The 27,500-nt window shown below is 40.3% G+C and overlaps 1 protein-coding gene across 1 annotated transcript in view; it reads right to left on the bottom strand.

Moving 5' to 3' along the window:
• Positions 1 to 16,814, bottom strand: part of DNAI3 (dynein axonemal intermediate chain 3) — a gene marked incomplete at its 5' end in the record, with an annotated part of 103,377 nt that extends 86,563 nt beyond the window's left edge. The window contains 4 exons of the mRNA XM_082612150.1: positions 477 to 515; positions 918 to 991; positions 11,431 to 11,721; positions 16,807 to 16,814. Of these exons, the coding sequence (XP_082468276.1) occupies positions 477 to 515; positions 918 to 991; positions 11,431 to 11,721; positions 16,807 to 16,814 (412 nt within the window). The remainder of the gene's footprint in view (positions 1 to 476; positions 516 to 917; positions 992 to 11,430; positions 11,722 to 16,806) is intronic.
• Positions 16,815 to 27,500: the final 10,686 nt, after the last annotated feature.

Raw genomic sequence — 27,500 nt, 5'->3', positions numbered from 1 at the left:
AGTTGTTGGAATAAGATTATTTAGCCTCTAAAATAGGAACCATATTAGTTTGGTTGTTTAAGTTCTAGTTTATTTGCTTAAAAATCAGCCTCTTTCCTTGAAATAGCAGAACCCCACCATAGCGTACAGATAAATATTGCCCATGATCAGAGTTTGAAAAATACTATTATAATAAAAGTAATGACTTGCAGACAACACACTTTACAGTTAAAAAAGGTCTCTCAATAATTATACAATGTTGGATTTTTAAGGGACTGCTTGGTCCAAGTCTATTTCTCAGTTTGAAATTCTCTCTTCCACTCTTACTTTTTACTTTTTCTTTAAAAGTTTTATTTTATATTCCAAATGACATGATGTAACTTTAGTCCATGCACATTTTGATCAATCATTTCAATCTGTAATATTCTCATTTGCTCATTGCATATTAAAATGTTGTAGAACTGGGGACATAAATTCTAAATTGTATTTCCACTTACCCATGCTCTCCATATTCACAGGTTCTGCTTCTTCACTAACTAGAATATAATAAAATGATGTCAAATTTACATTTTTGAGTCAAATATGTATCTTAGTTTACTACAATCTTCTACCAAGGCTTAAAACATAAAACATAAGGCAAATACACAGTGAAGAGTTAAGCTATTTTATGATTAAATAGAAACTGAATAATTGTCTTTCTTACAGAATTATCTCATAGTGATATATTTGCTATGACATTTATTATATGACATTTAGTTGATATTGTAATGAAATGAATAAAAATAATAATAAATCCCCGTGTTTTGAATTCCACTTGTGTTTGACTTTATGACAGCAAAAATATTTATTTGAGACATAAAACCATGATCGTTTTGGCTGTTAATATATGTACAAATACTAAATCCATAAACATCCCATTGATGAAAAAACAGTCCTACCAGGTAACGTTATTTTAGTTTTGCCACGTTTTGAGCTCTTTTGTTTTCGACGTTTTGGAGCCATGGCTCTTAGTCTGCATAAAGAGAGAATATGATTAGTAAATTCTGGTTTACAGTTCCAAATAGTAAGCATTATCATTTAGTAAACATAAGAATATGTTTTCTAAGTTTTGCCCTCAGCTAAATCAACATGTATCTTCACACAATGGGTGTTCTGTGACCACAGGTTTATTGCAACAACAATCTTCCTAATGAGATCTTGCCATTCCAGCAGAGCCATTCAACTGAAGCACAAGGAGGTGACCTGCCAACACTTCAAGGTTTCCGCCACAGGCCCTGCCATGGAACCACAAGAGAGGACACTGGATCCCCTGCCTCTTGCTCTTGTTTCCATTCCAGGGAGCTGTTTTGCACTGTCCTGTGCCCAGCTCCCTGGCAGGTGCCCCAGCTAAAAATACAGGCTTAAAATCCATGGGCAGACACAGACTCACCATGTGCACATACATACATAATTTTTAAATAACATAGTTTAAATAGTACTTTTGTCCTAGCATATGTACATGTAACCACTGTGTCCTAATTTGTACTGTCAGAGAATACCTCTAAAGGTTTGCTATGGAATTACTCATCAATTCTGACAAGACACAGTATGGCCAAGATCACTGCCATGACACTAAATCCTTGTTATCTCCTCAATGATCACCTGTGTCCCATCTTGTTAAATGATTAGGAGTGTGATTTCAGGAGTCTGACCAGCAGGGTTTAAAAACAGACTCTAATTTTTTTTAATATACTTTTTTTAATTGGGGTATGGTTGTTTTACAAAGTTGTGTTAGTTTCTGCTGTACAATGAAGGGAATCAACTATATGTATACATATATCCCCATATCCCCTCCCTCTTGGACCTCCCTCCCATGCCACACCCCCCCAACCCACCCACCTAGATCACCACCAAGCTGACCTCCCTGTGCTATACAGCAGGTTCCCACAGCTATGTATTTTACACATGGTAGTGTATATATGTCAATCCTAATCTCAGTTCATCCCACTCCCCCTCCCACTCTGTGTCCACACATTCATTTTCTATGTCTGCATCTCCATTCCTGCTCTGCAAATTGGTTCATCTGTATCATTTTTCTAGATTCCACATATATGTGTGAATATATTTGTTTTCTCTTTCTGACTTACTTCACTATGTATAACAGGCTCTAGGTCCATCCACATCTCTACAAATGACCCAGTTTCATTCCTTTTCATGGCTGAGTAATATTCCATTGTATATATGTACCACATCTTCTTTATCCATTCATCTGTCGATGGACATTTAGGTTGCTTCCATGTCCTGGCTATTGTAAATAGTGCTGCAATGAACACTGGGGTACATGTCTCTTTTTGAATTATGGTTTTCTCCGGGTATATGTCCAGAAGTGGGATTGCTGGGTCATATGGTAGTTCTATTTTTAGTTTTTTAAGGAAACTCCGTACTATTCTCCACAGTGGCTGTATCAATCTACATTCCCACAGTGCAAGAGGGTTCCCTTTCTCTACATCCTCTCCAACATTTATTGTTTTTAGATTTTTTGATATTGGCCATTCTGACCCATGTGAGGTGATACCTCATTATAGTTTTGATTTGCATTTCTCTAATCATTAGTGATGCTGAGCATCTTTTCATGTGCTCTTGGCCATCTGTATGTCTTCTTTGGAGAAGTGTTTATTTAGGTCTTCTGCCCATTTCTTGATTGGGTTTTTTTTTGATATCGAGCTGCATGAGCTAAAAACAGACTCTACTTTTTACCAGCTTAGTGACCCTAGGCAAATTATTTACCTTCTAAGCCTCAGTGTATTCATCTGTCTAATGGGGATAATAATAAAACCTACCTCACAGGGTAGGGTGTTAGGAATTAATGAGAAGAAGTTGCATCATCATCAACTCAGTCATCTGAGACTGGTTTGCCTCATTTTAATAAGCCAACCCCAGGTGAAGTATTATTTCATAGCCCAGAGTCAAAATATCACACGTATTGCTTTATACCTAGTCCCTTGATTACTAAATCTTGACTAAGTGTGGGTGTGTGTGTCTGTGTGTTTGTGTATATACACTTTTCCCTTCAGATTTTTCACATGTATTTTTTCAAATGGCAATAATGATTTTAGTAATAATATTCTCATGTTTATGGAATACTGCTATGTGCCTGACACAGCTCTAACTACTTTACCTGCATTCTTTATTTAATTTTAACCACTCTTTTAGATAGGCATTTTATTAATACTATGATATTCATGATCATTTTATGATGTGAAAACAGAGGCCCCAAGAGGTCAGGTAATTTGCCTGAGGGGTTGTGTAAACTGCGAATGGTGGAGTCAGGGTGTGATCCCAAGCAGTCTGGCTCCAGTGTCCATGCTCTTAACCTTTGTATGAGACTATCCCTTGGATTTCAGTGATACATATTTACTGTGTTTCATTACAAATGAAGCTATTTAAAAGTATTGTCTTTACCTAGAAAGGTATGATTTTATTATTTAATCAGCATTTTACGATTCTGACAATTAAGGAATTTCTACTTTTTAAACATTGTGCAATGGACGGCTCTGATCCAACATTTCAGCCTGTCAAGTGTCCTTCGTCCCACTTCCCAGACTTAGTGTAATTTCAAACCTTGAACCTAATCTGTTTTCTCAGAAGTTTCTTTATCAATATACCCATCTCCATACTCTATTTCAGCTGTTGACTTAAAATACACAAAAACACGTGAAGGTCACCCAAACCCACTCTACATGTGCGCGCACACACACACACACACACACACACAGAGTCACCCCACCACCACTATTTATTCCACAAATATTTATTGAGTGACTATAATGTGCCAGATGATTCCCTAGGTGTTAGGAATACAGCTGTGAAAAAATAGGTAAAACCCCTGCCCTGATAGAGCTTATGCCCTAGTGGGGAGAGAGCAAAGAAAGAAGCAAAATAATTGGTACTTCAGATGGTGATAACTATTAAGGAGAAAAATCAAGTAGGAAGGGGAGAGGGAGTGTAGGAGTGGGGAGGTCACAATCAGGGAAGACCTCACTTAAGTAACGTTGGAGCAAAGACCTAAGAGAAGGGAGAGAGCCAGAAATACAGATATCTAGGGAAAAAAAGGGTATTTCCAGGCAGAGGGAATGGTAAGTGTAAAGGTTCTGGGGCAAGAGTATGCTTGACACTTTTAAGAAAACACGAGATGGCTGGAGTGGAGTGACTGAGGGGAATACTAGGAGGTAAAGTTGATCAGAGAGGTAAAGGGGGTATATATTACAGTAAGGCCCTGACACACGAACGAGTTCTGTCCTGAGAGTGCATTCTTAAGTCCAATTTTGTTCGTAAGTCCAACAGAGTTAGCCTAGGTATCCAACTAACACAATCGGCTATATAGTACTGTACTGTAATAGGTTTATAATACTTTTCACACAAATAATACATAAAAAACAAACACAAAAAATAAAAATATTTTTAATCTTACAGTACAGTACCTTGAAAAGTACAGTAGTACTGTACAACAGCTGGCATACAGGGGCATGTTCGCATCTTTGAAAGTTTGCAACCTGAAGGTTCATATGTAGGGGACTCACTGCAGTCAGCTTTGCTGTAGTAACAAATGCCCTTTAACTTTCAGTAACATGCAACGGCAAACATTTATTTCTTCCCATGTTCTGCATTATGGCTGTGGGTGAGTTGCTGCTTCAAGTCGTATTCTGGGACACAGGCTGAAGGAGCAATGCCTATCTGACACACATTACTTTCATGGCAGAAGAAAAAGTGAGAACTAATAGAACCGCGTGATGCTTTCTGAATCTTCTCCTTGGCACTGGCACACTGTCCTTTTTTCTGCTCACATTCCATTGGCTCAAGCAACTCACACAGCCAATCCTGATAATGGGAGAAGAATGTATACTTGCATAGGAATGGGTCGGAATGTGTGATCTTCTTAAAAGGAAGTTAGGTAATAAGGGCAATTATATAATATACCACAAGGGAGCTAGGTCCTGGATAAGGACTTTGGGTTTTACTCTGAACGAGGTGGGGAGCTTTGGATGGTTTTGAGCTGGGGAGTTACTTTACTTGACCTGACTCACATTTTAAGGATCACTATGGCTGCTGTGTCTCGAAGACTGTAGCAAGGAAAGGGCTGAAGCAGAAAATCCAATTAAGAGACAAGTCAATAATCCAAGAGAGAGATGATGACAGTTTAGATAATGGAGGTGAGAGTGGGATGGAAAAAGTGATCGGATTCAGGGTATATTTTTTAAGTAGAGCCAACAGGATTTGCTGATGACATGGATGTAGGGTCTGAGAGAAAGAAAGAGATCAAGGATGACTTCAGTGAGTTTTGCTTAAGGAAATGAAAGTATGGGGTTGCTGTTTATTGAGATGGGGATCCCCTGGGAAGAACAGATTTGAAAGGGAAGATCAGGAGTTCAATTTGGGGCATGTTAAATTAGACCATAAACTGGACTATAAACTCTGGAAGGATGGGGGTTGTGTTTTCTTTCCTATTATTGTAACCTCTGTACCTGACAAATGTATCAATACATACTGAGAAAAATTGTTAACTTAATGATTCCCTGGTCCTCCCTTCCCCCCTTCCACTCTTAGTTTGTGAATTTCCAGTCTGAACAAAAGGCTTTTGCCTAATGGCCTGTGGAATAACCTGTATGCATGCTTTATTAGTTTTCTATTGCTGCTGTAACAAATTATCACAAACTTAGTGTCTTAAAACTACACAAATTTATTATCTTATAGTTCTGTAGTTCCAAAGTCTGGCATGGATCTCAGTGGGCTAAAATCAACATGTCAGGGCTTGCCTGATGGCGCAGTGGTTAAGAATCAGCCTGCCAGTGAAGGGGACATGGGTTCGAGCCCTGGTCTGGGAAGATCCCACATGCCGCAGAGCAAGTAAGCCTGCCATAACTACTGAGCCTGCACTCTAGAGCCCGCCAGCCACAGCTACTGAAGCCCGTGTGCCTAGAGCCCATGCTCCACAACCAGAGAAGCCACTGCAATGAGAAGCCCGTGCACCACAATGAAGAGTAGACCCCGCTCGCCGCAACTAGAGAAAGCCCGCATGCAGCAATGAAGACACAACACAGCCAAAAATAAAGATAAATAAATTAAAAAATAAATCAAATCAAATCAACGTGTCAACAAGGCTGCATTCCATTCTTTTTAGAGGCTTTAAGGGAGAATCTTGACTTGTCTCCTTGCCTTTTCCTACTTCTGGAGGCCCCCAGCATTTCTTGGCTTGTAGGTCCTCTTCCTACATCTTCAAAGCCAGCAATGGTGGGTTAAGTCCTTCTCACATAGGGTACTCAGATCTTCACTTCTTCCACCCTCCTCCACTTTTTTTTTTTTTTTTTTTTTGTGGTACGCGGGCCTCTCACTGTTGTGGCCTCTCCCGTTGCGGAGCACAGGCTCCAGACGCGCAGGCTCAGTGGCCATGGCTCACAGGGCCCAGCCCCTCCGCGGCCCGTGGGATCTTCCCGGACCGGGGCACGAACCCCTGTCCCCTGCATCAGCAGGCGGACTCTTAACCACTGCGCCACCAGGGAAGCCCCCCTCCTCCACTTTTAAGAACACTTGTGATTACCTTGGACTCACCTCGATAATAAAGGATAACCTCTCTATTTTAAGGTCGGCTAATTAGCAATTTTAATGTCACTTGCAACCTTAACTCTTATTTGCCATGTGTAGTAAAATATTCACAGGTTCAGGGATTACCAGGTGCTGCTTGAATATATAGGTATCAGTTTAACACAATCATCCCAAGAAATAGTCAAAATAATCACATGTGCCCAGTTATTTTCAAATGTTGCTATTAAATGATGTGGGTAATTTGGTTATTTCCAATCTTGGGGGAAAACAAAGTTAATTTTCCAGCAGTATATCAGGTGACAAAATTGAAACAAACATTAAATGTGTGCTGCCTTACCAGAACAGTTCATTTACTACTTTCACAAATATTAACTGTCGTGTCTAAAATATTGACTAGTGACCAAGGAAAAGGGAAGATCAGGTTGTTCTACAGGCTCTTAGAGGTCCTAATCCTTCTTAATTAAAAAGCACAATATCTAATTTGCTAGGCAGATGGAAAAATTCCTTAGCTGAGGTCAGCCTGGGAAAAACAGTCTAAACTAAAAGAAAATGGCTAGCTTGGGAGTACCTACCTTGTATTGTATTTGTGTTTCAGGCAAAATTTTATAGTTTATTTTAGTAACTGCACATAATAAAAGCCCTGTCAACATTGTGTCTAGAAAATAAATCACTTTTAATTACAAATATCAAAATCAGATGAATAATGTAGGCCTGCATTAATTTCAATAAACACACTTAACTATTCAAGGTTTATTTTTTTGTGCAGATTTTCCTTTTAAAAACAAATCCCAAATAAAAGATTTGAAAATTACAGCAGGTCTTACTAAATTTTTTTCATAAAACTAATGGCATACTTCATGCAGTGAATGTGCTATATTATATTTCCCAAATTTTTCCCATTAAATTGACTGCTAAAAGGTCATGAAAGATTTTCAGGGAATTCCCTGGTAGTCTAGTCTTTAGGACTCCATGCTTTCACTGCGGAGGGCCCAGGTTCTATCCCTGGTCAGGGAACTAAGATCCCACAAGTTGTGTGGCACAGCCAAAAATAAATTGTTTTTAATACAGGTATCACTTTACTAAGGTTACTCTGAAATGCTCATTTTTCCTTTTCCAAACTGAAGTAAATTCATTATGATTAACAGTAGCAGAAGAGATACTTCATCTATTCTTAAAATAAAGGTTATGCCTACCACAGGGGATTGTACTACAATTGGTTTTCAAAGCCACCATAGCTGATTGAATTCCAAAACAGAATTTATGAAAGATAATACTTACAAATATTTAAGCATTCCATTTAAATATTGTTGATATTAAAACCATCTATTTTCTTTGCAAATTAACTCACCCATTCCAGAATACCTTTTTTGCTAGCAGTGTACCAAAGGACACATTTTTTACCTTCCACACTAATAGCAAAAGACGTTAGGGGGGTAACAAAAGAAACGAGTTCAGTGGGCCCTCCTCCACATCTGCGGGTTCCACAATCTTGGATTCAACCCACCTTGGATCAAAAATATTGAGAAAAAAATTCCAGAAAGTTCCAAAATGCAAAACTTGAATTTGCCATGCACTGACAATTATTTACATATAATTTACATTGTATTAGGTATTATAAGTAATCTAGAGATGATTTAAAGTATGCAGGAGGGTGTGCGTAGGTTATGCAAATACTACACCATTTTATATAAGCATCCTCAGATTTTGGTATGTACGGGGGGCCTGAAAGCAATCCCATCCCCGGGGATAATGAGGGACACCTGTACTGGGTAAATGCTCTGTGTAACAGTTCAAAACCTGTAATGGCACTCCACTGACTATGAGGGACATTGCATTCAGAGCTGTCCACCTGGTTCCAAACTAACTTTCAAGACTTGCTTGTGACTGTGTTTTTTTATGAGGCTTCTATTATTCAGGAGGATAACTACTGCAGATGAAGGGATAAGTGATGCGAATTATAACTGACATAATGCAGTGATTTAAACAGTTATTAACTTCCTCTCTTCACTTTTCTGCTGTATTGCACACATCTGTTTACATGTTCCCATTTGTTACCTGTACGCGTGTGTGGCTTACTCCTAGCCACGAGATCTTTAATTCTAAGACCTGTAGCACTGGTACCTTACCTTCACCTAGCAACTTCCTAAGAAAGTATTACTTCCTTGAGTCTTCTTCAATTAGCTGACCTTGTCTAGGTGGCCATCATCCTCTCTATCCTCTTTTATCTTCCCAAAATATTTGTAAGCTCATCATGCTTGCCTCTCATCTTTTTTTTTTTTTTAAATAAAGATTTAAAATAAGATCCAAGACTAACATCTTGGGATTCTTGTAAGAATGTCTCCAAGAACTGCTGCTTCTTGGTCAGTCTCCACCAAGACCCTGATTAAGCTTCAAGGTTCTCCTGGGTTCTTCTGCCATCTTCTGAGAAGTACACGACACCCACCCTCCAGAGATAACTGTTCCTACAATATTTGTTAGTCTTCTCTTCTTGTTTCTCCCCTTATAACCTACTCCCATTCTTTACTAAGGTTAGATATTTACTTATTTAAGTAGATGCTAAATCATCACTTTTCTCTTTGAAATATCTCCTGAATTCCAAGCTCTCTTCTCCCATAGCATCCTCTGGCTTAGGCCTTCAACATGTTCTTCTATACCAGGAATTCCTAACTATTTTGTGCCATGAACCCCTTTGGCAGCCTGGTGAAGCCCATGCATCAAATAAAAACATGGGATTACAAGGGAGACAGATGATATTGAAATACAGTTATCAAACTATTTAAAAAATTATGAAATAATAATTTATGTGCTTCTTTATTAGTAAATTAAATAAGATATAGCAGTGATTCTAATTACTGCCTTAATTTTGAAGAAGTGATGAGCATAAATAATATATCTATAACATCCATAATATATGAAAAGAATTATAATTTCTTTTGGTGACAGAGTCACAGGTTCTGCTAATACTACTGTGGTTTATTACCAAATGCATACATTTCAATTAGCAGTTAGTAAAAATAAACATGTAAGTTTTTTCTAACCACAGATTTCTCTCCCCCCGCCCTTTGACAAGATCATGAACATTTGGCTTACCTTCCTGCCTCTGTTCCAACCAGAACAGTCACCCACAGGGCATGCCTTCAGAGTTCTCTTTCTAAAATGCAGATCTTAACAAGTCACTTTTCTGTATACTAGGGAATACAATGTGGGTCCCTATCATCCATAGAGGCATTCTCCTGCAGTAGTACAGAAATGGAATTCATTTGAAATGCAAATTTCCTGGACTTCCACTGCAATTCTGCAGATCTGGGTGAGCCTGGAACACTGCATTTTTTTTTTTTTTTTTTTTTTTTTTTTTGCAATACGCGGGCCTCTCACTGTTGTGGCCTCTCCCATTGCGGAGCACAGGCTCCGGAAGCACAGGCCCAGTGGCCATGGCTCATGGGCCCAGCCGCTCCGCGGCATGTGGGATCTTCCCGTTCCGGGGCACGAACCCGTGTCCCCTGCATCGGCAGGCGGACTCCCAACCACTGCGCCACCAGGGAAGCCCTGGAACACTGCATTTCAAAAATCACTATGAGGAAGTCTTGCACTAGTGGTCCACAGACCAGACTTTGCAAAACAGGATAGAGTCCAACCTTGTAAGCATCACCTTTAACAGCCTTCACAGTCTGCCTAGCCACACCTACCCTTCCAGTTCTGCTCCGGCCTCACAGAATTACTATGCATTCTCCAAACCGAGGGGGAGAATGCCCTTCCTTCCCCACCCCTCCTGCTTCACACGATGCACGCATTTCTCTGCTTGCTTAAATCTTGCTCGTTCTTAAAGGCTCAACTCCAATATGACTTTCTCTCTGAAGCCTCTGCAACGTTCTCACTCAGGCTGATACAATCTTGTTTTCCCTGACAATTTCTAATCATGCTGTACTGTAGTAAATTATGCCAGGCTTCTGCAAAGGCAGAGGGCCCCAAACTCAGAGCTGCCTGAAAGATAGTTGTGCATTCATTTAGCACTCAGCATACACTGTGGAGAAGGAGAGAGAAATTACTGAGCAGCAATCAAGTCCTGCAGGTCAACAGAGGAATAAGACAAGTCCTTACTTTCAAAGGGCTAATGTTCCCCTGTTTATCTTCTTCACTCTTCATATACTCCAGCCCTTTCTTAAGTCCTGAAGTCATCTAATTACTTCAGCTCACATTAATCATTTCTTCTTTGATGTCCTATACCAGGATCATACTGTTTTCCTTTTCATCCAATCATCCATCCATCCATCCATCCATCCATCCATCCATCCAGTATTTATTGAGTTTCTACTATGTGCCAGGCAATGTGATAGGCACTGGGAATGTAAAACCTGTGAACAGGTACCTGCCCTCAAAGTTCTTAGAGTGTCAACTGCTCTCTCGTTGATATTTTTGTCTCCCGGCTAGGCTGGAAGTTCTTTGAAGGCAGAGAAAGTTTTGTACATTTTTGTAGTCTTCACTGCATCTAGTACCTCGCTGGCACAGCGAGTGTTGCAAACGCCTTTGAAAGAGTAAGTGAAATACTTGTTTTCCAAGCCTCCTTTCCCACTCAGAGCTCCCCTTACCTGATACTGCTAAACTGAAGGGAAAAGAAGCCTCTTTGCAATACCCTGGAGAAAAATTCCTTCGGGAGCTGGAGATGGGATTTTGATTCTCCTCTCACAGAAAAACAAGTCCCAAGAACACAAACTGCAGTTCCCCCGGCAGACCGTTGCCGCAACGCATCCGTTGCTAAGAGAAAAGAGGCTAGTCCTCTGCTGAGATTGACAAAGCAGCCTCACCAATAAAATGCCCGCTTCCTAACAGTCTCTTCTAGAGCAGGCTTGTGATTGGTTGCTATATGATGCTGACATGAACTGGAACAAGGTCCGCAGTTTCCCGCTAGCAAGGGAGTTGTATCGAGGGCTGCAGCCTGGCCTGATGCCAGGGCCGTCAGGCTTGGTCCATGCCTCGCACCGAGAGCAACCGTAATCAAAGGAGAAGCCTTCTAGGGTGTGGTCTCCAGCAGCAGAGAGTGAAGGGTGAGGTGAAGATTTAGGGCTGCTGCTCTGTTTACCCCAGCTACTACCTGGGGCCGTCCCAGGAGCCTGCCCTAGATTCCCGTCTGAGAGAAAATCCGGCTCGATGGGGTGTCGTGATATCCTAGAAGTTTTAATGTGTTATATTTTTTTCTTGCTAAAATAACTTTTGTATAGTTTGAGACAAACTGGCAGTATGACTCTCAGGTAAGAAGATTAAATCCCACAGCAAAACAAAAATTAATTTTAGCTATGATTATGGGTCCTATGGGATTCTTACAGTCAAGCTCATCTCCCTGAACAGTTACCAGCCCTCCCCTCCTTTAAAAAAATAATTAAAACTGCCTAATTTGTAATCTGGCAGAATTTAATAAAGTAATTCAATTGACTGCTGTAATTGATTTAAATTAATTTTTTACACCCAATTTAAACGAAAATATTTGGCAATAGGCTTATAGATTCATAACATCTGAAATTTAATGAGATGATTTAATAAATTTAATTAAATGAGATGAGATTTAATTAAATGAGATGATTTAATAAATTTAATAAGATGATTTTACATGGTGTGTAGGAAGATCATGTACATTCTTTCAAATATCTGAAGAATTTGTGCTTGCAAAATACAAATAAATTTTACTAAAGAAATCATTAAAAAAATAAAACTGGGAGGAGGATTTATTATTGTGACATTGTGAAAACCTTTTCCCAGGCTCTTCCACTTTCTGACACTGAAAGGTTAGTTTTCCCCTGGCCTCAGCCCTGGAGTCTTCTTTTCTTACTCTTTGCACTCTCCTGGTGGCATCATAGATATTCCCCTTAGCTTTAACCATCCTCCAAACATATTGGAGACCTCCATTTCTATACTCTCAGCCTAGTACATCTCTTAAATCCCAGACTTGAAATTCCACTGAATTTCTTGGATATATCCAAACATATCTAGCTTAGTTCATGGTGTTTAGTAGTTGCTAAGTAAAGGTATTGAGTGAATATGTGAATAAAGATATTGAATGAATAATTACTATACCAGAGGTATCACAGTTTCGCAAAAGCAAAAATCAACTTATTATCTTTCATGTGTCTTTCAGGTATCTTTGGGAAACTTTTTTAACTTCTTTGTTTTCTACCTTAGGTAATAGTATCCACTGTCCATTATTTTGCAAAGCAAGAAATCTGAGTCATCCATGATTCCTACCACCCACAGTCAACATGTTACTAAATCCTCTCATTTTCCTTTTCTAAATTCTCTCTCAAATAATCCATTTCTTCTTAGCGATCTTCACTAAAATAAACCTCTGACTTATTTTAGTTGGTAATAATGGTCTCTTGACTTGTTCTGCCTCTTCCTAATTTATTTGCTACAGTGCCATGGAGTGTTCTGAAACAGAGATTCAATCCTGTTATCATCCTGTTTACATATTTCATCTGGCATATGAAACCCTGTACAAATAGGGTTCTGAAGGATACCTTAAAGATATCTGGAAGATAATGAGTTATGTTTCTAACCTCACTTCCTGCCTCTTGCCTCAACTCAACCCACGTTTTAGCGCGGTGTTTCTCAACTGAACCCCTTAAGAGCTGAGAGGCATGAAACCATAGGGGCTGGCGGTTCATAACAGGCTGATAGTAAGAGGGGTTACAGCTTGAAATAGACTTCTGCAACTGAGATATATTTGTTTCATACAAAGAATTCATGAGGTTTTTGTATTCTGCTCCACAATGGGTTCATGTTTGTTTTCATTTTTTAATATGTCTAAAATCCTTATTCAATTATATCTCAATAAACTTGGGAAAAATGTCTAAAATTACTATTAACTAAAATTGACATAAAATTGAATAAACTCAAAGAAGCCCCAGGCAACTGTGACATGCTCATCCTGTGACTTTCCACAGCTCCTGGCATTCTGCTGCACAGGCCCGGGAGTTTGTGTGTCCCAGGATGAGAGGTGGCCGAGCTCTGGTTATGCAGAGCCCTTGATGCTCCTTAAAGATGCCTTGTCTTTTAATAGCTGTGCATCTACTTCTACCTCTACCTCAACCTCTAATGCCTTCCTTCATCTTTGTTATTTGGTGAGCTCCTATTTATTTTTCAAGACCCAACTCAAATATCATCCTCTCTGAAAGCCATCCAGACACCCAACAGAATTAGTCATTTTTTTCCTCTGTTTTTCCATTATAGCAAACATTACATTGTGTTGCAATGGCTTGTTGATATGGAGGTCCCCCCCACTGGATTTTAGGGCAGGGATGGTGTCTCATTCCTTTCTATCTCCATTGTTTAGCACAGTATCTGACATGAGTATTTAATGTATGCTGAATCATTTAATTGATTGACTATTCTTGATAGCAAATCTAGAAAAAGCTCTCTAAAAAAATTTCTTTGTATTCTTCCAAAGAATTTCCTTTTCTTAAAAAGATTCATAATCCATTGCAGTCAGATTTAAGGAAGTAATATTATGACCTTGTGATTTGGATGACAAACCAAATCATCCTTACAGACACAACAAAGGGATGTCCATTTGGAGGAATGAGTCATAAATCCCAATACCAAGAAAGTTAGAAATCAAATGGAAAATGTTTAGTAATTTCTTCATTTTAAAAATTCAAATTATAAATGAATGACCCAACATCTGTTCTTTCATGGGAGTGGTCAGAAACAAAACATCCCCATGGTGGGTAGTGAACACTTCTATGCTCTTCCAGGGGATGCTGAGTTAAATTTGCCTGAAATTTGAAGATATTTAAAAATTATTTTTAGTTTTATTAGTTGAGTGAAAATGTAATGAGTCAAGAAGCTGTTACTGAAGATACTTCTCTGATGATTTAAGGACATCTTGATAAGTTTTAGATTGGGTTTACAGAAGGGTAATCTGACAAATTAAATATGAGACAGCTTTTGACTATTTATTACTTTAGTGCTTGACTCCCTCACCCCTTTTAAGATTTTTTTTAAATAAGAGTTCAGAAACTAGGGCTTGAGGACCCTGAATAGGAGTCTTCATGCCTTTTGTTTGTCTGCATCAGTATGCCTGGGAGTGAGAGAGAGTGGGAGAGAAGGAAGTGTCTCTGTTTGAGCCCCAAGTTGCTGGGATTATGATGTGTTTGCACTGTGTTTGGGGAAACTATCATAACCTACTACATGAGGAACTGAGGAGCATCCCAGAAGAGAACTCAGCTTCAGAAATGAGAAAACAGACAAAAAAGTCTGATCTGGGAGCAAACCTTTAGCTATTGGAGGAGAGGACCAATTGTGGCAATTCTGGAAAAAACATGAACTAAAACTTCAATAAGAAATTGGGGGGGGGACTTCCCTGGTGGTGCAGTGGTTAAGAATTCGCCTGCCAATGCAGGGGACAAGGGTTCAAGCCCTGGTCCGGGAAGATCCCACATGCTGCAGAGCTACTAAACCCATGCACCACAATTACTGAGCCTGCGCTTTAGAGGCCGCAAGCCACAACTACTAAGCCCGCACGCCACAACTACTGAAACCCGTGTGCTTAGAGCCTGGGCTCCGCAACAAGAGAAGCCACCACAATGAGAAGCCTGCACACCACAACGAAGAGTAGCCTCCGAGGGCTTGCCTCAACTGCAGAAAGCCCACACAGAGCAACGAAGACCCAACGCAGCCAAAAATAAATAAATAAATAAATAAATAAATTAAGTGACACATATAAAAAAAAAGAGCCAGTGAAATATCAGTTCTACATGTATAATGATTATTACCATTAGGACAGTTTAAATAATACTGTCCTTAAAGTTAGAAAATTATGTTGGAGACTAAATTTGTCACTTTCTGGTTAAGTAACACCAGCCAAGCTGTTAAAATCTCTATACCTCAGTTTTACATCTGCAAAATCTGGGATAATAATGCTTCCCTCAGAGCCAAGTCAGATAAAGGGTGACAGCAACCACACTGCTGCCGTAAATGGCATTCTTCAAAAGAGATGAAACTTCACTGTAGTGAATTGGAAATACGTTGTCAGTTAGTTCAGGTTTCCACAGGGGACTTTGTACATACCAGGAGAGAGATAAAATTGATGCTTCCCTCAACCAAGTAGACAGTTTCAGATTTGAAATAAAATCTATGTTGAATATTTTTGCCATATGAGGGTACAAATCACAAGGTTTAAACAAAAGGCAATGTTGCCACCCCTGAGTTCAGCTAGTTTTCATATTTAAATTTTGAACAGTTCAATATGTTCCCAATAACAATTTATTTAGAAATAACTAGTTTAGAAAATTGTGTTTAATATGTTATTTCAAATGTACAGAAAGAGTATGCATGTTTGTTAGCGGAAATCAGTTTTTCCCTATTTCCACTAGATATATGGTAAAATAAAATTTTAAAGAATATTAGTATGACGGGATGCCAGATTATTAGCCTATCCAGATTACCCACAGATCTTAATCTGTTCCTTCCCCACAGTACTGCCATTAAAAAGGCCAGCACAGTGCCTCAAACATGGTACATGCTCAATGAACAGTTGTTGAATTAAAATTATCTGAAATTCTGTTCAAAGTGAATGATAGACATTGCCTCCGCCATTTGGTGACAATTAAAGGTAGATTTGAATACTCAACTGTCTGCTAGACATTTCCACTCAGATGTCTAATACAGAGTTATCCAAAGTGTGCCCCTCAGATCAGAACCATCCAGGAAATATTTGTTACTAGTTTACCCCTCCACGAAATATTTGCTACCTGTCTACAACAAAAGAAGTACAGAAATTGAAAATGCTTAAAGACTTTCTAGCATTTTTTTTTTTTTTTTTTTTGCGGTACGCGGGCCTCTCACTGTTGTGGCCTCTCCCGTTGCAGAGCACAGGCTCCGGATGAACAGGTTCAGTGGCCATGGCTCACGGGCCCAGCCGCTCCACGGCATGTGGGATCTTCCCAGACTGGAGCACGAACCCGCGTCCCCTGCATTGGCAGGCGGACTCTCAACGACTGCGCCACCAGGGAAGCCCTTTCTAGCATTTTTAATAGAGTGACTGTTTTATGTTACATATGAACAAAACTGGTTTGTATTCTAAATGTCTTTATTGCATTTTCTAGCAATTTATTTGTATTGTATTTCACATAAGCATCAGTCTGTGAGAGAAATGGAAACAAAACCAAATCAAGTCGCCTCCAACAGACAGTCTGAGAAGCACTTAACAGACATCTCAAACACATGTTCAAAACTGAACTCTTGATTCTCTCCACTCACCTGCTCATCTTGCTGTCTTCTTCACCTCAATTGATGGTCACTCCATTTTTACGGTTACTCAGGCAAAAACCCAAGAGTCACCCTTTGACTCCTTTGCTTCCATCTTTCACCCTTTTGGGATATATTTTCTACACCGCAATCAGAGGGATACACTTGTAAAACATAAGTCAAATCATGCCAATCGTCTGTTCAAAACCCTCCAAAGGCTCCCATTTCACTCTTGTGTAAAAGCCAAAGTCCAAAGTCCTCACAATGGCCTACAAGATCCAGCTTAACCCGGCCCCTGTTACTAGGCTCATTTCCTACCACTCTTGCCTGTGGTTCACACCTCTGCAGGCACACTGGCCTCCTTGGGTTACTCGAATACACTAGGCAGGCTCCTGATCCGCACTGGCTGTTCCCTCTGCCTGAAACACTTAAACCAGATCTCCTTCATGTTTTTGCTAAAACGTTAACTTCTCAGTGAGGCCTACCGCCACCATATTTAAAATGGCAACTTCTCCTCATTCCCCTTTCTCTGGCTGATTTTTTTCTGATAGTATTTATCACCTTCTAAAACACTCTATAATTTACTCATTATAGTCATTGACTGTTTTTGCCCACTAAACTCTAAACTCTACAAGGTCAGAAGTTTCTGTTTTTTTCATTGCTGCATCCCCAGTGCCTAAATCTATGTTTGCCAAATAGAAAGTGCACCATGTACTGTTCATTAAATAATTTGGAACAAGCACTTTGGGGAGTAATTTAGCAGTAGCTATTAAAACTGAAAATGTATATATCCTATAATCCAGCAATTCTACTCCTGGATATTTACCCTAGAGGAACTCTTACACATGTGCGTGAGGAAATGGTTCACAGATGTTCACTGCAGAATGTTTTTGTAATGGCAAAAGATGGAAACAACCTAAATGTCCATTAGTAGGGAAATGGATAGAATGCTATGGTGTAGTCAATAAATTGCCATAAAACTGCTAAAATAAATAAACTTGAATGGATATAGCTCAGAACCAAAATGGTGAGGTAAATGTTGAAGACTACGTGCAGAGCAGTGCCATCTTTGTGAACAAAAACATGAATAAACTATTTCTGTTTATTATGGGTACATGTATGTAAGAAAAATATTACAAATGAACTATTGAGATGATTCACACCAATTCATGACAGAAGGTTCCATTAGGGGAGGGATTGTTAATTTTACAATGTTTTATTTCTTATAAGATAAAAAGACTGGAAACAAAATAAAATGTAAAATTTGTTGCATTTGAGGTTGTGGATATTGAGTGAGATTAATACTTTTTTTGTACTTTTCTGTATTTGAAATTTTCCCAGTTAAAAAAAATTGTCTTCTAGACTTCAAGATCTTTAAGAGCCGGAAGTGTGTTTTATTCATATTCCTATCCATAGTACCTAATACTCTTACTAGAATTTAGGAGGTCCTCAAGAAATACTTGAATATATACGTATTGAATAAATAAACATTTTAATTTTAAAAAAGAGGAGGAATTAAGGGGTAAAGAAGATGAGTGGCACAGATGTAAAAAGAAAGGTAAGAAATATTTTGGATTGACATAATCATAACTTAATACTCATGCTACCTAAGACTCTCAGCTGCCCTATGTTACTCTGAAACAGACAGGATTTTTGAGATGGCAAGAAGATAAAGATGTGAAAAAAGCTCTCTTCCATCCATCAGTTACCAAGAAAGCTGTAGGGATTCATTGGTTATTGTAGTAGTGTTTCCAAATTCCCAAAAGAAATCAATCTTTGAGATTCAGGAACAAAAAAAAAAATGGAATTCCTGAAATAATAACTTATTTTGCATTTTTCATAACTTTTTTTTACGTTTTTAAAATATAATGAGTAAACATAATAAGCAATTTATTATTTATTATAGGGTTATACTAAAAGTTCCAGAAGTTTCTTTCTGTTTAAAAAAAAAATAATAATAAAAGTGTCTTTTATTATTTTCATGAACCAATATATTGGACAAGATGGTATATTTCAGTTACATGCTACCTGTTATAGATATTTCATAATAAAAATCATTAAAAGAGGGAAGCATTAATGCAAAATAAATTCTAAATAAAAATCATTTTTAAAGATAAAAAGTAGGGCTTCCCTGGTGGCGCAGTGGTTGAGAGTCCGCCTGCCGATACAGGGGACATGGGTTCGTGCCCCTGTCCGGGAGGATCCCACATGCCGCGGAGCGGCTGGGCCCGTGAGCCATGGCCGCTGAGCCTGTACATCCGGAGCCTGTGCTCTGCAACGGGAGAGGCCACAACAGTGAGAAGCCCGCATACCGCAAAAAAAAAAAAAAAAAAAAAAAAAAAAAGATAAAAAGTAAAAATATTTAAAAAGTTATTCTTCAAATGACAATTTATTTATTTTTATTTTATTTTATTATTTTAGGATCATTCTTTTTTTTTTAATAAATAAATTTATTTATTTATTTTTGGCCATGTTGGGCCTTCGTTGCTGCATACGGGCTTTTCTCTAGTTGTGGTGAGCAGGGGCTACTCTTCGTTGCAGTGTGCGGGCTTCTCATTGAAGTGGCCTCTCCCGTTGCGGAGCATGGGCTCTAGGCGCGCAGGCTTCAGTAGTTGTGGCACACGGGCTTAGCTGCTCCGTGGCATGTGGGATCTTCCCGGACCAGGGCTCGAACCCGTGTCCCCTGCATTGGCAGGCGGATTCTCAACCACTGCGCCACCAGGGAAGCCCAAGTGACAATTTAAAACACATAAAACTTTAATAGCCTTATCCAATAGATTTGATCTTTGTTTTGTGACAAATGAGAGAAAATTCCTCTTATTATGTATTTGACGTTGGTTCAGCTGTTAAAAGTGCTTCCAAAAGTATTATCAGATTGGGCATTAGGGCATATGTTGCTTTTTATAAGCTCATTTAGTGTTTTCACAATGAAAATATTTGGTCTGTTTTACAAAGAACTATATACTTCAGTGATCTGGAAAATGCAGCACACAGAATTACATAATATTCAAACAATGTAACGCTTGGATCTCCTAGCAAGATCAATAGTGTTACATAGAAATATGTTGAAATCACCAATTTATGAAGCTATTTTGCTTGCAAAATGTCATTTCTTGAAATACCATCCACAGGATTAGCAAAATGTATTCTATGTATATAATTATTAATCATATACATATATATTAAAATTAATTATATAAGTATATATTAAACATATTACTATTTATGTTATTTGTAAAAGTGCTCAATAACACAATTTATAACATGACAAAAATTACAAGCAAGATGGACTGCTTAGATATTAACTGTTTCTAATATGTTCCTGTCATGCTGCCAGAAATGTTGACCTTAATTTTTGACTCTGCATGTCAAAGTTTCCTGTCTTCCTTTTGACTTGATGTCAGTATATTGCTTTGAGCCAATAATATCACTATGTTGATTGTCAAGGTTTAATTTTCCCCTTTATATTGTTTTGGCACCTTTGTCAAAAATCAATTGACTGTATATATGTAGGAATGTATTTCTGGACCCACTAGTGTGTTCCATTCCACTTATTTTTATATGTCTCTTTTCATAAACACCAAGCTGTCATGCTTAAAGAGCTTTATAATAAGTCTTGAAATCAGGTAGGGTAAGTCCTCCAATTTTGTCCTTATTTTTATATTTATTTATTTATTTAATTTATTTATTTGGTTGTGCCAGGTCTTAGTTGCAGCAGGTAGGTTCCTTAGTGGCAGCTCGCTGGCCCCTTAGTTGTGGCTCACTGGCTCCTTAGTTGGCGGCATGTATGTGGGATCTAGTTCCCTGACCAGGGATCAAACCCAGGCCCCCTGAATTGGGAGCATGGAGTCTTAAACACTGCGCCACCAAGGAAGTCTCCTGCCCTTATTTTTAAAAATCGCTTTGGTTATTCTAGGTTCTTTGCATTTCCATAGAAATTTAGAATTAGCTTGTCAATATGTATAAAGCAGCTTGCTGGAATTTTGATTGAGATTGGGTTGAATCTATAAATGAACTTGGTGAGAACTGACATCTTAATAATACTGAGTCTTGCAATCCATGAACACGGTTGATTTTTTCATTAATTTAGATTTTTCAAAAATATGCCAGGCATAGTAATGGGGGCTTTACATGCATCCAATTAATTAAAATTCATCATTCCTTTTTTTAGGCAAATTATAACCGGAAGGAAACGGGAAGGTGGAGAGGTTAAGTAATTCCCTGAGGGCAGTAGGTGTCATAGAAGGGAATGTGGGCCCCCAGCTGTCTGACGCCTGGCTTTTTCTATTCACCAGTCTACTTAACTCAGCTCTAACTAGGGCCATCACTTATGCCTGCAAACCTTTCTAAAGTTCAGATTGTTCCTGAACAATCAAGCATTTCAAACTCCCACAATCACTGTTATGGTAAGGAGATAGTATTAAATCATGTGGAGGCATATAGGCATAAGAGACTAAATTACATTTTCCAAATTGCACCTGAGGTTTGAATGTGCCAATTATACACTTTTGACTACCTTGTTCACAGCACTTGGAATTCAGGTTTATGAATAGCATAAAATTCTTGTACCCCATTGCAAGAAAAGATATTCTCATTTATAAAGTAGCCACACCAATTATCCTGGCTTAGGATTTGGAAAAGGTTTTGTAAAATATCTAAAAGCTCTTGATATAATTTGAGAATTACCTGTTATGGAAATTCAGTGACCTTTACAAACTTGCCCATGGCCAAAAAAGAAAGAAAGAAGGAAATCAATGAAAACAAATCCAAATTGGTTGTCATTAAAAGTAATCAAAGTTCCTGATCTATTCCTGATGAGTTTAATTAAAAAAAAGAATTTATGAAAAAAAGGTTATGGTTGGAGATCTACTCTTAAATAAATATTCAATGACACTTATTAAAGTGTCCATTCAGATAGTTACAAGGACCGCGGCCATGGGATTTTACAGTGGAGGAGAGAGATGGGGCTCAACCCCTAATATAGCATGGGCAAGTGAGAATTTGCAGGGTAGGGGTCAATGGATGGAAAATTACTCAAAGAAAACAATAGGGCTAAGGGGAGTTTTGGCTACACTGACCTTGCAGGATTCTTGCTGAAAAAGGGCCAAGATGATCAGACATCACCTGGGGAGTGGTGAAGGATGAGGAACCTGATCACATATTGGACGGGTGGGAGGGGTGTGGAGTGGTTCTAGTTAGACTGACTTAGCAGGGTTCTTGCTAAAAGCGGATTTTACAAGAAAGTGCACACGTGAGCCTAAGAGGTTTCAGGAGCCTGACCGAAGTCTGGCCAAGCAAAGAACCTTTACTTCGAGTGTTTCCAGTCACATTTGTTTTAAGAGCTTTCCCAGGGCTCTTTCAGACCCGGGATCCAGTCTAGAAGAGTCTAGTCAACAGTCCACTAATTTCATAGCAATTCTCCCAAACTGGAAGGCCTAGAGAGGGTACAAGGCTCATGCTTGAAAAATCTTACCCTTCCTGATTTCTTTGTATACAAAACTTAGAATAGGGCTTCCCTGGTGGCACAGTGGATAAGAAGCTGCCTGCCAATGCAGGGGACACGGGTTCGATGCCTGGTCTGGGAAGATCTCACATGCCGCGGAGCAATTAAGCCCGTGCGCCACAACTACTGAGCCTGCGCTCTAGAGCCTGCGAGCCACAACTACCGAAGCCCGCGTGCCACAACTACTGAAGCCTGCGTGCCTAGAGCCTGTGATCTGCAACGAGAAGCCACTGCAATGAGAAGCCCGTGCATCGCAACAAAGAGTAGCCCCCGCTCACCGCAACTAGAGAAAGCCCGAGTGCAGCAACGAAGACCCAACACAGCCAATAAACAAACAAACAAACAAACAAACAAATAAATAAATAAATAAAAATTAAAAAAAACAAAAAACTTAGAATAGAAGGCTTTAGGAGAGGACTGCGCGCTCACCCGCTTCCAGGCACTTTCCCTCCAGCCTGTCTCGTTTACCCCTTCGAGCAGAGAGCGGAAGCCGGGAACCCACGCACTCGCACCTCGGGTCCGCAGCTCCTGGGCAGCCCGAGAAACCCGAGGAGGGTGGAGCGGGTCGCCTTACTGGTACAGGGAGGGGAGCGAAGGGAGAGGCGCCCAGAGAACGGCGACAGCACCGGGCTCCTTCAGGCGGCCTCCTTCGCCGCAAGTCCTGAAAGACGGCTCCAGAAAGGGCGTGGAAGGGAGCGGAGCGCTGGGGCGGAGGGTCACGGGTTCTATCGGCTGGAGGAGGGAGGATGCCAAGGGCGGCGGCTCCCGACCACTGGGCTCACGTCGGGCCCCGGGCTGAGCTGAGCCTCACAGGCTTCTAGGACTGCTCACCGGCCGCGGACAGAAGGCCGCCCCCACGCTCACTAGCCGGCGCCCCGCTTCCCCCTCCGCGCGCCGCGGCCGCAGGTGAGCCGAGCCCCGAAGCTCCCGGAGGCATCAGGTGTCGTGGGAACGGCGCCCGCGGCGCGAAGGGAGAGCCCTTGACGTCTCAAGCCGTCGGTGAGACACGGCGGGAGGGTCGGGTCCCGGACGGCGGCGCCATGGAGGGGACACAGGTGGGAGCGGGGTGCGAGCTGCGGCGGTTCGGCCCCCCGCCCCGTCGGCTGCCCGCCCAAGGTCAGTGGCGGCGCCCCCCGCCCGGGGTAGCCAGTACTCAAGCTGCGGCGCAGGGAGACCCTGACGCGCCACCATCCCCCCAACCCCGGGAAGCCACCTGTGGGCGGGGCCTCGCCTGGGAGGCCTGGGAAGGGGGCGGCCGTCGGCCTGCGGGCGGGGGCGGGGGCGTGTGGGGGGGAGCTCGGAGACACTCTGCAGCTTGCACAGCCAGACTGTGCAAGCCAGACTTGACTCATTGTCCCTTTATTAGAGGGTGGGGGGAGGATGGACTTGGGGCCCAAAGCCGGCGTCCCTGCGCTGGGCGAAAGCAGCTTCCAGTCGGGCTCGGGTCGTGTAAGGAGCTCGCGTCCCTGTAGTCAACTGTGAGGCTTTTACTCTTTACACATATTCCTCGGTTTTCTTTAGTTTTCTGCAGTTCATTCCAGTTAAGCCCCTCCTCGCCGTGAATAAGGAACCTCGGTGTGTTTGTAGATTCTAAGACCAGATATAGTATCGTGGAGAGACTTTCCTGACCCGCGTCTCCACCGACCATGCATCCTGCGCTGCGCCCCGGGTGGGTGTGCAGGAGTGTTGGGCGACACTCTGTCAGCGGCTAGGGGTCTGGACAGTCTCAGTTTTTGAAGTGCACTTTCAGAAGGGCTTCTCTGACGGTAAACTAAGGTTTGCAGCGAGTTTAGCGGTCAGTCCTTGTGAATGAAACATCTTACGGTTCGGGACAGCTTGTTGCGATGTGCTGAATAAATTAGTTGTGGTTGGCTCTTTTTCTCTTTGTTCTTGTGGGTTACTGTTACACGGCGTGTGGCTAGTTTGTCTACAGTTTAATTTTACCTGTATCAAAATGCAAAGGGCTGAATGTGACCTCAAATCTGTCATTCACCAACATGCTGTATTATTAAGAACTTCATTATTATGTTTCTGTTCATATGCGAGTTTCCATGAACTCGCGTGAATCATCTTCCTTATAAATCCCATAGGTAAAGTCTCCTTAAATGCTGGTGAAAAATATACCTTTTTGAAGAAGGCAATAAAATGTTCTTGAGTGAAAATCCTAAGGGATTAACTTTTTTCTCTCCCTATGTCTTTTTCTATGAGTTATTGTACTCGGACTTTGACAGGCATTTTAACACACACACCAGCCATATTTTAATGAGTTATATCATAATTATTTCATTTTGAAGGTACTGCATATGCTACTGTAAATATGTTTCATGCTCTATTGACTCAGCAATATCCTTCATTCTTTCTTTTCTTTTCTTTCTTTCTTTCTTTCTTTCTTTTTTTTTTTTTTTTGTCTGCGAGGCATGCAGGATCTTAGTTCCCCCACCTGGGATCAACCCGAGCCCCCTGCAGTGGAAGCACGGAGTCTTAACCACTGGACCGCCAGGGAAGTCCCCTATCCTTATTAACCTTTCCATTCATCAAGAATTTTAAAACCTTCTCCCTGGATAGTTTTTATAGCCAATATCTATTGTTTGGAGATGTTGGGTTTGCTAAGAATGTTTGATTTCAGAACCAGATGTCAGATTCTAGACTTGGAAAGCACCTAAACAGTGACTTGTTAGATACTGTGTTAGTACAGTTTGAATCCTCCCCCCACCCATCCCAATCTCTGAGTAGAAGTTATAGTAAAAATATCAAACAGAGCTAGCTTTTCTATTCTATAAAAAAGAACTCTCCTCTCCGTGGTGGTTTGGGGCATTTTATTTTGAACAAGTTTCCATAATATCAATATTAGCCTGAGGGAAAATCCAAGACAGTTTCCAGTTTCTGGAGTAACTTCTTTATCACTTTGGATAAGCTGACTGTGAAGACAATAAAACCAACCCCATCCTTTGCAAAGGGATTAAAAAAAAAAGTATGAAGTGCTTTGAAAAGTAAAATGTGCTACATAACTCTAAGGCCTTCAATAAACAGCTCATACAAGTGATGTTGCTGATCAGGACTTGGACTTAAATTGAGATTCTGAGTTCTCCTTTTCAGACCTCCTTTGTAAGTCCCCTGAAGCTCACACTGTCTCTTAAGAACCTTGTTGGCTGTTTAGGAAGCTGCTCTGTCTGCTGGTACTGTAGGGAAAGTGAGGCTGCTTGTTTAGTGTTAGACCCTATGCAAGGGTTTTATTTGCATTTTCTCACTAGAAACACATGAGGGTAGATATTCTTTTTCCCATTTTGCAGAAGAGAAAACTGAGGCTCAGAAAAGCTGAGTGACTTGCCTAAGGTCACATAAGTGTCACATTGTAGAACCAGGATTAGAAACCAAACAGGATCTGGTTCTCTACATCAGCAGTCCCCAACCTTTTTGGCACCAGGTACCAGTTTCGTGGAAGACAATTCTTCCATGGACTGGCAGGGAGGGGGAGATTGTTCAGGCCGTAATGTAAGCGATGGGGAGCAGCAGATGAAGCTTCAATTGCCTGCTTGCCGCTCACCTCCTGCTGTGTGGCCCGGGTTCCTAATAGGTCCCCGGGACTTGGGTACCCCTGCTCTTCATCACATCTTTTACCTTTAACTCAATGGTTTAAAAATTTTTTTTGATAATCTGATGAAACGGTAAGTATCTCCCCAGGAAAAGTAGCCATATCCATATATCTACAAAATTTTGCACATAATTTCTGAGTCCAGCCTTACTCTCTGACACCTTACCAGTGCTTTCAGGACACCCTGCTCTAATTATACTTGTTACTGAATGAGGCAGAAAGCATATAACATACTCTATATAGGTACATATAGTCTTTTATTAATAGCAGTCCTTGAATTTGGTAGTTTTCAATTGGGTAAAAATTCACTCAGTAACTGAAACAAAAAGAAAAATGATGTGCTATGTTCTAATTGATTTTGTAAGCATCAAAAGTGCAGTTTATTTTTTTGTAATTTTTGTAACCGCATTCTTTTTATTTATTTATTTAAACCCCACATTTGTTTATTTATTTATTTTTGGCTGTGTTGGGTCTTTGTTTCTGTGGGAGGGCTTTCTCTAGTTGTGGCAAGCGGGGGCCCCTCTTCATCACGGTGTGCAGGCCTCTCACTATCGTGGCCTCTCTTGTTGCGGAGCACAGGTTCCAGGCGCGCAGGCTCAGTAGTTGTGGCTCATGGGCCTAGTTGCTCCACGGCATGTGGGATCTTCCCAGACGAGGGCTTGAACCCATGTCCCCTGCATTAGCAGGCAGATTCTCAACCACTGCGCCTCCAGGGAAGCCCCCTCTTTTTATTTAAAAAAATTTTTTGTTTTATATTGGAGTATAGTTGATTTACAATGTTGTGTTAGTTCCAGGTGCACAGCAAAGTGATTCAGTCATACATATACCTATATCTATTCTTTTTCAAATTATTTTCCCCTATACATTATTACAGAATATTGAGTGGAGTTCCCTGTGCTATACAGTAGGTCCTTGTTGATTATCTATTTTGTATATAGTAGTGTGTATATGTTAATCCCAACCTCCTAGTTTATCTCTCTCTCCCATCTTTCCCCTTTGGTAACCCTAAGTTTGTTTTCTGTCTGTGAGTCTGTTTCTGTTTTGTAAATAAGTTCATTTTATCATTTTTTTTAGACTCCACATACAACTGATACCACATGATATTTGTCTTTCTTTGTCTGACTTCATTTAGTATGATAATCTGTAGGTCCATCCATGTTGCTGCAAATGACATTATTTCATTCTTTTTTATGACCGAGTAATATTCCATTGTGTATATGTACCACATCTTCTTAATCCATTCATCTGTCAATGGACGTTTAGGTTGCTTCCATGTCTTGGCTATTGTAAACAGCACTGCAGTGAACATTGGGGTGCATGTATCCTTTCTAACCATGTTTTTCTCAGGATATATACCCAGGAGTGGGATTGCTGGATCATATGGTAGCTCTATTTTTAGTTTTTTAAGGAACCTCCATACTGTTCTCCATAATGGCTGTACCAAATTACATTCCCACCAGCAGTGTAGGAGGGTTCTTTCTTCTCCACAGCCAGCATTTATTGTTTGTAGATTTTTCAATGATGGCCATTCTGACTGATGTGAGGTGATATCTCATTATAGTTTTTATTTGCATTTCACTAATAATTAGCAATGTTGAGCATCTTTTCGTG

The sequence above is a fragment of the Mesoplodon mirus genome, assembly GCF_964341445.2.
Source record: "Mesoplodon mirus genome assembly, chromosome: 3".
Classification (NCBI taxonomy): domain Eukaryota; kingdom Metazoa; phylum Chordata; class Mammalia; order Artiodactyla; family Ziphiidae; genus Mesoplodon; species Mesoplodon mirus.
This window is presented reverse-complemented; position numbering and strand designations above follow the sequence as displayed.